General features: G+C 46.9%; 1 protein-coding gene across 4 annotated transcripts in view; it reads left to right on the top strand.

Moving 5' to 3' along the window:
* The window catches only part of utrn (utrophin), a 169168-nt gene that overhangs the window by 8823 nt on the left and 146103 nt on the right, over positions 1-14242 (top strand). For all 4 annotated transcript variants that reach the window (XM_084483729.1, XM_084483728.1, XM_084483730.1 and 1 more), the window contains 7 exons: positions 6459-6520; positions 7226-7318; positions 7952-8029; positions 10258-10350; positions 10853-11025; positions 13190-13305; positions 13882-14045. In XM_084483729.1, coding sequence (XP_084339855.1) covers positions 6459-6520; positions 7226-7318; positions 7952-8029; positions 10258-10350; positions 10853-11025; positions 13190-13305; positions 13882-14045 — 779 coding nt within the window. The remainder of the gene's footprint in view (positions 1-6458; positions 6521-7225; positions 7319-7951; positions 8030-10257; positions 10351-10852; positions 11026-13189; positions 13306-13881; positions 14046-14242) is intronic.

Below are 14242 nucleotides of genomic sequence, written 5' to 3'. Positions count from 1 at the left end.
GGGTTCATCTCGTCCGACTCCTCGCGGTTCCTTTCCTCTGTGGCGCGGCGTGGGCAGAGATGGCCGAGCGTGGATTGATACTCCGAGGTATGGACATCAGAGAGGCGCTGCTGTACACAGAGCTTGTAGGAGCCAGCGGGGGAGGGGGGGCTGTGCTAGGGCCCGGTTGTGTCACAGAGTTTTGGTTGTCTCGGGTAGAAGATGAAGATGTGCAAAATACAGGATCTTTGATTCTGTTTCTGCAGTTCTGTAACTTGCAGATTTGCATTATAATGGTGTAGCTTAATACAAAGTGAGTACATTTTTGGACGCGAATTCAGGACCTGGTTGATTAATTATGTTTAATTACGTTTTTACTCCTTAATAATTGCATAGAAAGACAAATCGCATTAGGACTATAGGATTGTAAATGTCAGAGCCATACATTTGACAGTTGAAATGCTACTTGAAAGACATGGATGGCATAAAGGTTAACTATACAAAAGCTAAAAATACATTAAGCTTAATTTTGTTTTTCCTGCAAACAAAATGTTTGCTTAAAAAAAAAGAAAATCTCTCCATAGCAAGATGATACAGGCCATGAGTCCAGGCCCTGCATACAATCTTTTGGTCATTTGTGTTTGAACCAACCCCCCGTCGGCCTCTGACACTCATTCACAATTACACTGTTATATATACACACACACACCCTTCCACTACAATTACAGTAACACACACAGCGCTAACGCTGGCTAGCCGGGCCTGGCTTCACACAGGGCCTTTCAAAGAGCTCAGTGTGGATATCAGTTAATCTGCCCCAACGCAGGCATGCGTTTTTCCTACAAATTCCCCCAAAACCCGGGCTCCGAGGCCACGTTGTCAACGGGGCTTCTCACGCCGGGACAAGCTCGGGCAAGTGACCGCACGAGCCATGGCAGGCAGGAATGCCAGAGGAATTACGGGAATTCTGTGTGTCCCGTGCGGCACCGCAGGAGTTGAACCGGGAGCACCGTCTCAGCCGGCGATAGGGAGCGAATAGGTGTTGGGTGGCTGACGTGTCGCCGCGTGCATGGAGCGTGCCATTGTGTGTGTGTGTGTGTGTGTGTGTGTGTGTGTGTGTGTGTGTGTGTGTGTGTGTGTGTGTGTGTGTGTGTGTGTGTGTGTGTGTGTGTGTGTGTGTGTGTGTGTGTGTGTGTGTGTGTGTGTGTGAAGATTGGCGACCTCCAGTAGACTGCGCTGACAGACAACAGCTGGCAGCTGTTTAGCGATGCTACTGCGCCATAGTTCAACCAACAGACAGAGCACACACCAACGTTAGCCTTCTCTAGGGAACCGTCAACTTGAGCTTTATCGGTTGCAGGAAACTCGTCCTCGGTTAGGTTATGTTGGGGAGTTTACAAACTTCTTGACCGCGTATGTTTACGTTTATCAGATACGGAGGCTAAACTTAGCGTTTTTACCATCTGTGGTCTGCATTCCATATTTAAATAACCCCCAGTGCTTACCCAGCGATTTGAACACAAAACATCCTACGATCCGTCTGGCTGTGGTGGTCATGACGGTAGACAGTTGGTTTTGCGGTCAACACTACAGTTTGTTACAAAACGACACCAGCGCTGATGTTGACTTGTCTCACACACCCACACACAAACACACACCTTCGCACACACCCAATCTGTGTGGTCACCGTCTGTTCCCCCCACCTGGGAGACTGTGGAGGGTAGAGTTAGGTTGGAGTGTGTGGGAAACACTGTCCTTGTCTGGTTTAACGGGGTCGTATACATTTACAGACCACCAGCCCTGCACTCCAGGCAAAAGTTCCTTTTTTTTAATGGCTGCTTTTTTTTCTTCTGGAATCTTCCCTTTCCCTTCCTTGTTCTAAGTTTGGGGTTTTCATGGGTGCTGCCAAAGCACACACACGGCCCCCATTGCGTCATGAAGCTGCTAGGAGTGTGTCGGGTTTTTGAGAGAGGGCCGGACATTCAGAAGTCTGAAGTCATGGAAAATGTGGACAATTGATGAGGGCCATAAAAATAACATGAATGAAAATGAATGGAGAATACAGTCTGTTCTTTCGCTGTGTTGGCCCAAACACATTAAAACCTTGCTGTGTTCCTTAAAGGTAGGGTAGGCAATTCATTTTGGAAACATTTTTCATTCTTTGAAATTCTGTATACATCCCAATAGAAATCGATAATTCAAATTGGCAGTCTTATTTGTAACTTGGTTGGAGGGAGTCATGAATCTCACTTTCTCTTGCTGGTTTCTCCATATTGCCTACCCTGTCTTTAAGGCGAATTCCTAGTTTATTTGACCTCTAACTGCAAATATCCTGAAGCCCTGATGATCTACATGGTGCGCTTTGTTTGTTTGTATACAAGTCTATTTGCATGACCGTGTATATCAGCATGTTGCTGATCATGGGCGGCTGATAAAGTGTGTGTGTGTGTAGGCCTGGGCGATATGGCTGAAAGACATATCACAATATAACCTGATCATATTGATCGATATCGATAACTATTGATAATTTTAATGACCTAAAAATTACCATGCTGGATTTAAACACTTCTGTTTAACACTTAATATGACCTTCCACTGTTCTTCATTGATAAATACTCCAATGTCGATACAACAATGAAAAACACTCAAATATTGTAAATAAGTATGGAACCGTGTTTGTGTAACAAACCCAGCTGCTAAATTCAGTGGTCCAGTCTCTTATATATATATATATATATATAGAACATGTTTTATATTGATATTGTATCATATCACAATATGATAATTTATTGTTTTATTGCCCAGGTGTGTGTGTGTGTGTGTGTGTGTGTGTGTGTGTGTGTGTGTGTGTGTGTGTGTGTGTGTGTGTGTGAGAGATCAGCTGTTGGACTAGCCCGGTGGGATCCCTCCATGCGATGTAATCAGTACTTCCTGTTTGACCTAACTCGTCCTCTCACTGCGCCCCCCTCACTCGCTGTACAGGACCTGGCCAGTGCAAATAGCAGCCTCTCCCTGTTGTTGCTATGGCTACTGAATATATGCATTGGTGTGTGTGTGTGTGTGTGTGTGTGTGTGTGTGTGTGTGTGTGTGTGTGTGTGTGTGTGTGTGTGTGTGTGTGTGTGTGTGTGTGTGTGTGTGTGTGTGTGTGTGTGTGTGTGTGTATACATGCTTTTTGCTTGAACTATGTGGGCACATGGGGACTTTTTGCGTGTAGTTTCTTATTTTCTTTACATATAAAGGCTGAAATGCTTTGATGAACTTCTGGCTCAGCTCGGCTCGGCTCTCCTCTCTGTAATTGCAGGCCCCCTCAGACCAGACAGGATATCAAGTATATGACCATGCATCCCATAAAGGTTTTTTTTAACAGCCTGTTTGGCTGTTTCTCAAAGTTAATAATTACTTCCCATTTCCTGTATATGAGCTTGGGAGAGTTATTCACAGGACCACTTTGTTCACATCATTGGTCCGGGCATTTTTTTTGTTTTTCACTTTCATTGTAATTTATTGCTTTTTTCTAAGCTATTTTAATATGGACAGGTGATTGAATTTAATGGGCTAGTTTTAGCAATGCATAAACTGAAGCGTTTTAACAAAGCAATAGGTTTTTGTTTAAAGCTGTTGATTAATGCTGTTTAGTTCATGGTTGTTTGCTGAACATGCATCTTTATGGACTATTTATTTATCCAAAATAATCATGAAAAATAACTGAACTAAACACATTTTGTTCAGTTTAAGGACATATTTTTCTCGAAACCCACAAACAACCGACCGCAAAATCAACTAATCATATGGCATGTGGCGGGTTTCAAAATTACAAAGACTTTTATGGCTTTTTAATGACGTTTCTAATAGACTTTTCAACAACTACCATGCAAAAACAAAAGGAGAGGCATAGGCCTCGTGGATGGTGTTGCCGTTACCAATCCATCTTCACCCTCCACCCTCCACCCTCCAAGCCTTCATCGATACATGCAGCTAATGCCTATATCCAAAGCACTGCTCTTCTGATCCATGTGCCAGGAAGGCATTCTTGTGCTGGGGAGAAGATGGAGCAGCCTGGGTGGGGGGGCAGATGCCGGGCCGGGCTGGATCAGGGATGAATCGGGTTCATTGTCTCACAGAGGTGGCAGGTTGATGAGCCCAGGAGACCCAAGCCCACTGGCAACCTTGTGTCTCTCTCTCTCTCTCTCGCTCTCTCTCTCTCGCTCTCTCGCTCTCACTGTTGTGCTCTCTCTCTCTCTCTCTCTCTCTCTCTCTCTCTCTCTCTCTCTCTCTCTCTCTTGCTCTCACTGTTGCACTCTCTCGCTCTCGCTCTCTCTCGCTCTCTCTCACTCTCGCTCTTGCTCTGAGAAAGACTGTAAGGTCCGCAGGCACCTGCTCGAGGCTACCCTCATCAAAGGGAAGTTTATATTCTGTTGAAAGACCACCAGTAATGGCCTTCTTGCTTTTTACGTTGCGGGCAGTATTTCATTCTTGTTGCTGCTTTTTCAGCTGAAATGAGTAACTATGGGGAGGGGGCAGGGGCCCGCCCTTGGCCCCTGGCTCGAACCCTAACCTCTGTTTGAGCAGCAACAAGCATTTTCAAAACGAACCGACTTGTCCCCGGCCCTGCACACACCTGTTGGCACCTGGACCTCCCGCTCTCCCCTGGATCCCTCCACCCCTTCACTCTGTCTTTTTAGCACTTCTTCACACAAAACCCTGCATGTGCTGTTTAGATGCTCTCCAGCTGTTGAAGAACAGAGTTCTGGGTCATGAAAGCCTGGTGAATTCCTCCTACGGTGCGTCTAGATGAGGTGCAGGAGTTGTACCGCAGAGTGTGGCTGTATGTGTGGAGGACCCCGGTCAGAGACATTATATTTACACATTTAGATCCACTTTTAAGTGTTGTTTTAGGGGTCTTCGACCCCCTCTCGTAGATCTATTATCTGACTGCTGCTCTCACCTCTTTACCCTCCTCCCCCCTCTCTCAACCCCAGCTGCATTCTTGTTTTTACACCCCTGCTTTCTCAGCAGAGAGAGAGAGAGAGAGAGAGAGAGAGAGAGAGAGAGAGAGAGAGAGAGAGAGAGAGAGAGAGAGAGAGAGAGAGAGAGAGAGAGAGAGAGAGAGAGAGAGCGAGCGAGCTCCTCAAACACCTCAGACAAAGACGATGATGACCTACAGGGCTGGTGATCATAACCTTTGACCTTGTGTTCTGGCCATGGGGCTTAGTTTGCACAGAGTTTGGTTGCAAAACAGTGGGTTGGTTACTGCAGCCTCTGGTTTATGTACACACACACACTTTCACCCTTGTCGATGGCCTTTTATTTTTCCCAGCTCAGGGTCATCATTAGCCACATATTTCAACAAGTTCAGAGAAACTCTAGTCTCTCCCTTTTTCAGAAAATTTTTAATACACCATATACTTTTATACTTAGTTCTGAGTGTTAAGTGGCGGTATTTCTTCAGCTGTAACTCCACAAGAAGGCCCCTGGCTGCTCTGTAGCTCCTTCCATTTAAGGTTATGGTGGTTAGCGTCGGCAGGCTTGGCTTGACAGATGCTCTTTAGAGTCTTTTCCTCTGAATGTTCTCCCATAAATCTCCTGTAAACTAAATGCTTGATGAAAAATAGATTGCAACTACATCTAGTATAAATGCAAATGAAACATTTTATTTTCTTAACGTTGTGCCATTTAAAATCGGTCGTAAATACAGTCTGTTGTTTCATTATACAGTTTTTACAGCTGTATGTGGCAATGTATTTGACGTTTACTTTTCATTATGATGATGGCTTCTGAATATAAAAAAATGTACCATGCATCTGTGTGCAGTCGCGCCCAAGTACGCCACTCCTTTTGCTTCCAAACTGTTGTGACTCAGAAAGAGCACATTTGCATTGCATTCTGTTCGGTAAAGGAACTCACACAGAGGCCTGTGTGACATTAGCCCAGAGCCCTGTAGCAACCACAGCCCCACCTCTGACCCGGCTGTTTGTCAGTCAACAACAGTTTACAAGAGCACAACATGCTGGGGGAGAACACCAAATAATTTAGGCTACAAGGATTGATCAGAAGGCTGCGCAAGAAAACCTGAATTGGAAAATGTTTCATAATTATTAGTATTTTTTTCCCCATACCCCTACTTTGACAGCTGTAGTTGTTGTAATCGTTCATCTTTCAGACGCTCCAAACACATGAGACTTTCTCCTCATTCTAACCTCCAAGTCTCTTCATGTCATTTTTTTGATGTGCACCACCCACCATTTTAAGGTAATACTTTGGGACAAATACCAAAGCCTGAGAGGCTTCTGTCAGGATGACAGGTCTGAAATGGACTGACCAAGCTGCTGCTGTGCTCGTCCACGTTTTGTTGTTGTTCGTTGCTGGCTCCAATTTTCCGAGAAAATTGAGTTTATCTGCAATTCTTCTGTCTGCTTCCATTGTATACTAATCTGTTGTTTTCCTTTTCTTTGTTTTTTATTTTGTTTTTTTTCCACAGATGAGCATGATTCGGTACAGAAGAAAACGTTCACCAAATGGCTTAATGCACAGTTCTCCAAGGTAATGTAAAATACTAAAAAAAAACCTCTGCTCTCAACCAGATGACTAATTTGTCAGTACACTTTTCAAAATTACCATTTTCAGACCACATTAGAGAAGCTGATGTGCCCTGCACACTGAAAGCACATTTGTTCTTTTGTTTTTAAATGGACAAAGAAGCAGGCTACCACAACCAAACGCATACAAATGGAAATGGTGTGTTTTAATTTGAGGTTATAGTTGAGAGGGCTATTTTAGTCTGACCTTAAGTTTTGTTTATTGTGTTTGTAAGAGCTGTTCCCCCTTGAGATCACAGCTGTGGTGCCTGACCCGGGCTTCCCAGGCTTTGGAAGATATTCACGAGATAGGATGCTTTTAAGTAGTATTTTTTTTGTTTGTGAATTAGTTATAGTATAGTAAATATGTTTTACAAAATTATAATGATTTTCCTTAGTATAGTACATTTGTAATATTTTGATGTTTGAAACAATTTGTCTTTCCACAACTGTACCTGTTGAACACTGCCTTCCTTGTTGACGTGACCATTTATGAAGGTTATTCCAAGGCAGGTTTAACAATATGGTGTACTGTTAAACATCTTGTTTTTGTTGATTTATCAAAGTCGGTCAAGCTAACATCTTTTAGATGGTGATTTAGTTCAAGATGAGATCAAACAGTTTTGATGTGGCAGAGCTACGGCTATCAACCCTGTGGTTGTGTCCACAGGCTGGGAAGACGCCAATCAAAGACATGTTCTCCGACCTGAGAGACGGACGGAAGCTTCTGGACCTGCTGGAGGGACTCACAGGCACTGCCCTGGTGAGTGTGCCTGCGTGTGTGCGTGCATGCATGTGCACGTGTGTGCACATGTTTGTGCAACGAAGTTATATGGATTGAGGCTTAGTGTGTTTTTGCTGCAATATATTTGCTATGCATGTGAATCAGGTAATATTTTAACAGAAATTACACACACACACACACACACACACACACACACACACACACACACACACACACACACACACACACACACACACACACACACACACACCGGCTGTCATGGGCTGGTTGTCAGCAGGGCTCTGCGTCGGCAGCCTGGCACAGGGTAAATCTGCCCTTCTTTCCATGAGCACAATGACTGCCGCTGACAGTGTAATGGTGTAGGATAAGTGCACGGTGAAGAGTGGTGCGCCGTGGTTAACGCTGTCTGAACAACGTCTCGCATAACATAATTGAACGCTTCAGTTTGGCTCATTGAGATTATCATTGAGATTATAATAATTACGGTTAATATTAGTATCATTACATTCACCAGGTGCTCTTATCCAAAGCGATCGGCATGTAGGACTCCTTCAGCTTAGAACCCAGAACTCAGTTCTCCCGGTTCCCTGCCTGGTACTTGAAGTCTGACCCGCTGACCCGACCTCTCTCTTTCTCTTGTCTTTTCTTCAGACCAAAGAGAGAGGGTCCACCCGGGTACACGCCCTCAACAACGTCAACAAAGTGCTCCAGGTCCTGCATCAGAGCAACGTGAGTAACCCAATCCATCTCGCGGTCACACCCTGGGGGAGTGGTTTTTGGTTCCTCTCCGCCCCTCCCTGACCCCTGACCCTGACCCTGACCCGGGCGCTAATGGAGCCACGCCACGTCCCTGGCCGTGCGGGCTTCCGGATCTTGTGTGGTTTCATCCGTGTGTGTGTCATCCTCCATGCCTGATCCCCAGAGGACGCTAGCTTACCTCACTTGACACCAGTTTCCCCCAGCCCCCCCCAACACACACACACACACGCACGCACGCACGCACACGCACACGCACACAAACACACTCTCTTCCCCCAGAGCGAGTAAGAAACCAGAAGAAGTCGGAGCCATAACAGAGCCGAGGCCGCGGTCTCTTCGCTTAACCATGTCCTTGTCTTGTCTCGTCCACAATGAAAACTGCGTGTGGGTGGGCGTGTCTGGCTGTAAACTCAGCCTTATGGCGAGGCTGGGAGGTGTTGATGCACATCCAAAGTGTGTTCGTCATTACCCCAGCTATTCAGTGCGGTAGTCTGAGCCAGCCACCCCCCCCCCCCTCCCCCCATCACCACCAGCCATTCTCTTTCCATACAACAGCCAATCTTCCCGCCTCAATAGCGGCAGGAGAGAGCGTTGCGGCAGAGATAAGAGGCGTGCCCATGGAGTGAACTGCAGGGGGTGGGGGGCAAAGATTCCATGCGTGCGTGTTTTCAAAAATGGATAACCTCTTGCAGCCAGGATGGCAGCCAGACTCCTACCCTGCGGCATATCTGGCCCTGTTTACATGACATGGAGAGGGAGGGAGCGGTGGGGCGGACGTGGTCAGTATCCCCACGCCGGCTGTAACGCAGCTCTGAATCCGGTGGACATTCAAGGATAGGATAGGCTTTGAGAAAGCTTTCAGCAGGGCGGGGCTACAGCTGGTTTTCAAGAAAGCTTTTCAGGCACGATATACGGTAGCCACAGGTATGTGCGCTATCTGTGTTTTCGTGTCCCTCGGGCTGCTGGCATTATGCCGTTGCGTTCCTGAGCGAGGGAAAGAGAGAGTGAAATAATTGTAGCTGGGATGGGTCAGCGAGAGGAGGGTCACTTTACGCTGTGCCCAGACACTTGACCCCCTCATATCCCACCTGCTCCCCCCTTTCATCCCCTCCACAGTATTTACATATAATCATTGCATACTCGGCCGTGCATTAGGTACACGGTTAGGTATAACACACAAACACCTAATTATAATAATGAGGATAATAATAAGCACTAGGGCTGTAGTCAACCAAAGGAAATCTTGGTTGCGGTAAAAACAGCCAACTCTACAACTAACCAAACTAAACTAACCAAAAAAAGTACTTTAATAAATATGCCAGTTATCTCTAGATTAATTGAATCGGCCAAAGTGTACTCTACTCCAGCCTGCTAGCCTAGTTTGATCCCCGGCTCCTCCTGGAGTGTCGAGGTGTCCCTGAGCAAGACACCTAACCCTAACTGCTCCTGACGAGCAGTTGTTGCCTTGCAGGGTTGACACCACCGTCAGTGTGTGAATATGTGCATGAATGGGTGTATACAGCATATACGGCAATACCGTAAGCGGTTTGAATGGCCACTGGTTAGAAAAGTGATATATAAATGCAGTCCATTTACTGTGTATTTCTAACACCACTCTATATTTCACATCACAGAAAAATTGGACTGCATTTGTCCATACCGCCCGAGAAAATTATAGATCAGGACGTGCTTTTTACTTATGAAAGGAACAGAGATCGTCCGAACAATGAGAGCTGGGTCGAACAAGTGCACATCGACCAACCAATCAATCAACTGGCCAGAACTTGTCAGCCCTAATACGCAGTGTGTGTGAAGGTATGCGTGTGTTCAGGAGGGCCCAGCGGGTGAAGGATGGGGTGCCGCAATGCTGTTATTATGAGTCCTTTTATGTTCATTTAGACCTGAACACATCCACGCTTTTACCATCAGAAACCGTGTGTGTGTTTGTGTATGTGCTATGTATAACATTTATATTTGGGTGGAAGCTTATTCAATTCAATTTTATCTGCATAGCCCTTAATCACCGGTACAGTCTCAAAAGGCTTAACAGGCCAAATATTTATTTAATATTTATGACACTTATCCTAAGAAAAATTATCATTCTCCCCTTTGCCTTCTCTCCCTTTATTTTGTGTGTGTGTGTGTGTGTGTGTGTGTGTGTGTGTGTGTGTGTGTGCGCGTGTGACGGCCTGCCTCAGGTGGACCTGGTCAACATCGGCGGGACGGACATAGTGGATGGAAACCGTAAGCTGACTCTGGGCCTGATCTGGAGCATAATCCTCCACTGGCAGGTGAGCACACACGGTCACAGAGCCCGTGTGGACGCCTTCCTGTGCGCTCCACACACACCTTCACCATACAGCCTTTGAAGGAGCTGACCTGCCGGAGTGCTTCGACACATGTTGATGCAGGTTCCCTGGCGACGGAAAGAGAGAAAAAAAAAAAGTCACATATCACAAATACTGTTGTCCCGCCACTATACCGTGTCACACCTCCGGGCTTATGTTTTTTTTGCGTGTGTGTGTGTGTGTGTTGCCTTCTCTACCTTTATGTTCTCTCCGTTGATCTGTCTATCTGCTTGTCCATCTTTCTGTCCCTCTCCCTCCCTCTCTCTCTATCTGTGTGTGTGTACATGTCTGTGTGTAAATATGTGTGTGTGTGTGTTGCCTTCTCTACCTTTATGTTCTCTCTGTTGATCTGTCTATCTGCTTGTCCATCTTTTTGTCCCTCTCCCTTCCTCTCTCTCTATCTGTGTATGTGTGTGTGTGTGTGTGTGTGTGTGCGTGCTTGCAGGTGAAAGACATCATGAAGGACATCATGTCCAACCTGCAGCAGACCAACAGTGAGAAGATCCTGCTGAGCTGGGTGCGCCAGTGCAGCGCCGCTCGCCCCGACGTCAACGTGCTCAACTTCACCACCAGCTGGGCCGACGGCCTGGCCTTCAACGCCATCCTGCACCGCTTCAGGTCCGGGACAGGGGATAGCGGGGGCAGGGGGGGGGGGGGGGGGGCGCGGGGAGGAAGGGGCTGGGGGCGGAAGGGGCTGGGGGCTGGTTGTTTTTGGCCTTAGTGGAGTTGGGGTGTTGGGGTCTCAGGGATGTGGTTTTGTTATGCGAGGACAAGGAGTTTCGAGGTGGGTTTGTGCACACGCATCACTGCGTGGTCAATTCCCCCTCGCACAACAGTTGTCACATTAGCGCAAAATGTGTTACTGCTCTTTTTAAATTTCATTTAATTCGGGCCTGATGTGGCTGTTAGCAACCTTTTGTCGCAATTCCAACAATGCCCCGCAATCTTATTTGGTTAACGCTTTTATCCAGAGCAACTTGCATTCAACACAATGGCCATTAGGCTTGGTTGTTATACTGTACTGTATCAGGATGCCGTTGGTACAGACCAAGGCATTGTCAGATCAGTGCAGGCAGATATAGCATGTTGTTTTGTTATGGTGGGGGGAGGGTTCAGTTTGAGTGTCGACATTTTTATCTAACAATAGATCAGCTATCAGTCTATCTAAGGCCTTAATTAAAGGTTGTTGCACTTGATATGCCAAACTTTTACTGTGAGGAATGCTACTCATCATAATTAAAAGGCTGAATCATCCATATCCTGATACTGGATACATGGTCTAGAGTCCTTTATCTAACTGGAGGCCAATTGTTTTAAGAGTGTATCTTTTTTCAAGTTCTCCTTGCCCTGTTCTTATTTGTGCAGAAGACACATTCAGTGTTTTACTGATTATCTGTTTTCTTCAGGAATGTTTCGTGCTGTACCAGACAATATCTTAGGTCGTGACTCTCTCGTCTAAAGCCTACTTTGATAGCCCTAGCCGGGAGTGAAAATGGATTCAGGGTCATTCACTACACATGAAGATAAAAGATCACTTTCACTCCCTGCTACTGGCTTCCACAATACTCAAGTACTTTTTATTTTGTATAGCATTTAATCACATTTACAGCCTCAAAAGGCTTCACAGCCCCACATTATACGACACCCTCTACCGCTAAGCCCTAAAATGGATAAAAAAAAGAAGGAAAAACTCTTGGGCAGGAACACAGAAGAGGGATCCGGCCTCCCATGGATGGAAGGAGGGCCATAGGTGCCGAATTGGCTGAGAAGTACCCTGATAAAAAAAGTAGATATTAGTTTAAGACTCCGTTGGACGTGTGTGTGTGTGTGTGTGTGTGTGTGTGTGTGTGTGTGTGTGTGTGTGTGTGTGTGTGTGTGTGTGTGTGTGTGTGTGTGTGTGTGTGTGTGTGTGTGTGTGTGTGTGTGTGTGTGTGAACGAGGCCAAGAGGGAATGGAATACACTGCTGTGTTTCTGGGGAAAGGTCACGTTGGCCATGGAGAGGGTCAGTGCGTACCCGGGGTGTGTATACACAGCCTGACCCAACCCTTTCTCTCATGTCAAGTGTGTGCGAGCGAGCTTGTGCGTGTGTGTGTGTGTATGAGAGAGCATGTGTGCCTGTGTATATTATGCTGCATATGAAAGAGGCGGTGCAGGACTGGAGTCAAGGTTCTGTGACCCCTTGTACACACACACATACATGCGCACCGTAAGACTCGCCCCCCCCACTGCCCTGGGCACATCCAGGGCCGCCGGACATAATGGTAGTCCCTGTTACATATCTGCTCTGCTGCAGGAATGTCACAGATGTTGAAAACAGACCGCAGGGGAAGCTCCACGCCTCCCTATGGAGCGAAGTACTTACCCACAACCCTCAGGGTTTCCCGCAGAAAATGTGTTAGTTAAGATGGTGGGGTTTACGGTCAGACCGGGAGGGGGCGGAGGGTGCACTCTTTTACAGGTGGACCATTTATGCTTATTTTCATGCAGGCTGTCAGACTGTTGCCCTGCAGCCTGATCTATACACAGATATTTTATACTTTTGTATAATACTGTTGGAATCCATGGCCCTGTTTCCTCTTGTTTCTTGCGGCGATACGTTTATTTACTTTTCGTTATTACTTTTTTACTTTCACTATGATTCCATCGTTATCGTATGGATCATGCAAGCGACACGTTGTCACCAGTCTTGCCCGTTCCCGGTCCCGTCTCACCCACCTTCGTTTTCCGCATGCCTGTTCAATAATAATGAGTGGTGACTTCCTTTGCTCCGTGTGACCTCAGACCCAACGTGTTCAGCTGGGAGCAGGTGGTCCGCATGAGCCCCGTGGAGCGACTGGACCACGCCTTCACCGTTGCCAAAGACCAGCTGGCCGTGGAGAGGCTCCTGGACCCAGAAGGTATCCACTGGAATGACTCCCGAGAACCTCACAGATGTGGGATACCGGTCGATTGTAGCCACGTCAAACAAGAACCAGGCGTGTTGACCGCTTCCAAACCTTGGTGCCACTTAAGCACAACACCGGACACCTTGTTGTGTGTGTGTGTGAGTGTGTGAGTGAGTGAGTGAGTGAGTGAGTGAGTGAGATAACATAACATAACATGTGGTCGCGCTGTCATGACTTTGTCTGTCATGTGAGGCAGGTAGAGTTTAACCCCCGTCAAAGCACTGGCTTAATTGGGCCCCAACCTGTCACACACACACTAAAGAACACACTCTGAAGAACACCCCTCTACCATAAGGCCCCATATTTGATTATGGTACATGCTGGGATGACACTTGTTCTGTCAATTTACTTTTGTGGTATCACGGTACTATTCTTTGCCATTTGGGATCCATTCCTCAACGGTGGCTCAAAAGGCGTCGACAGTTCCTTTTGAAGGGGATTCTGGGTTTTGTAGTCCATGGTCCGGGCCCTCAGGATGGCCCCTCACTTTAACGGGCCCCGCTGCCCGCCGTCCTCCCTCTGTCCCAGACGTGGCGGTGCAGCTGCCCGACAAGAAGTCCATCATCATGTACGTGACGTCGCTGTTCGCCGTGCTGCCGCACGAGGTCACCATGGAGGCCATCCGCGAGGTGGAGACCCTGCCGCGCCGCTACAAGACCGAGGACGCCCCCCCCGCCGGCCTCAGCCCACAGGTACACACACACACACACACACACACACACACACACACACACACACACACACACACACACACACACACACACACACACACACACACACACACACACACACACTCTCTCTCTGGAGGTACGTTGGATTTCATTCTTGAAATCGACAAAAATAGAAAAGAATTAAGTGTCGTAGAAAAAATAGTGTCGTTTTGTGAATT

The sequence above is a fragment of the Micromesistius poutassou genome (assembly GCF_964030765.1).
Source record: "Micromesistius poutassou genome assembly, chromosome: 19".
NCBI classification, from domain to species: Eukaryota; Metazoa; Chordata; class Actinopteri; order Gadiformes; family Gadidae; genus Micromesistius; species Micromesistius poutassou.
This window is presented reverse-complemented; position numbering and strand designations above follow the sequence as displayed.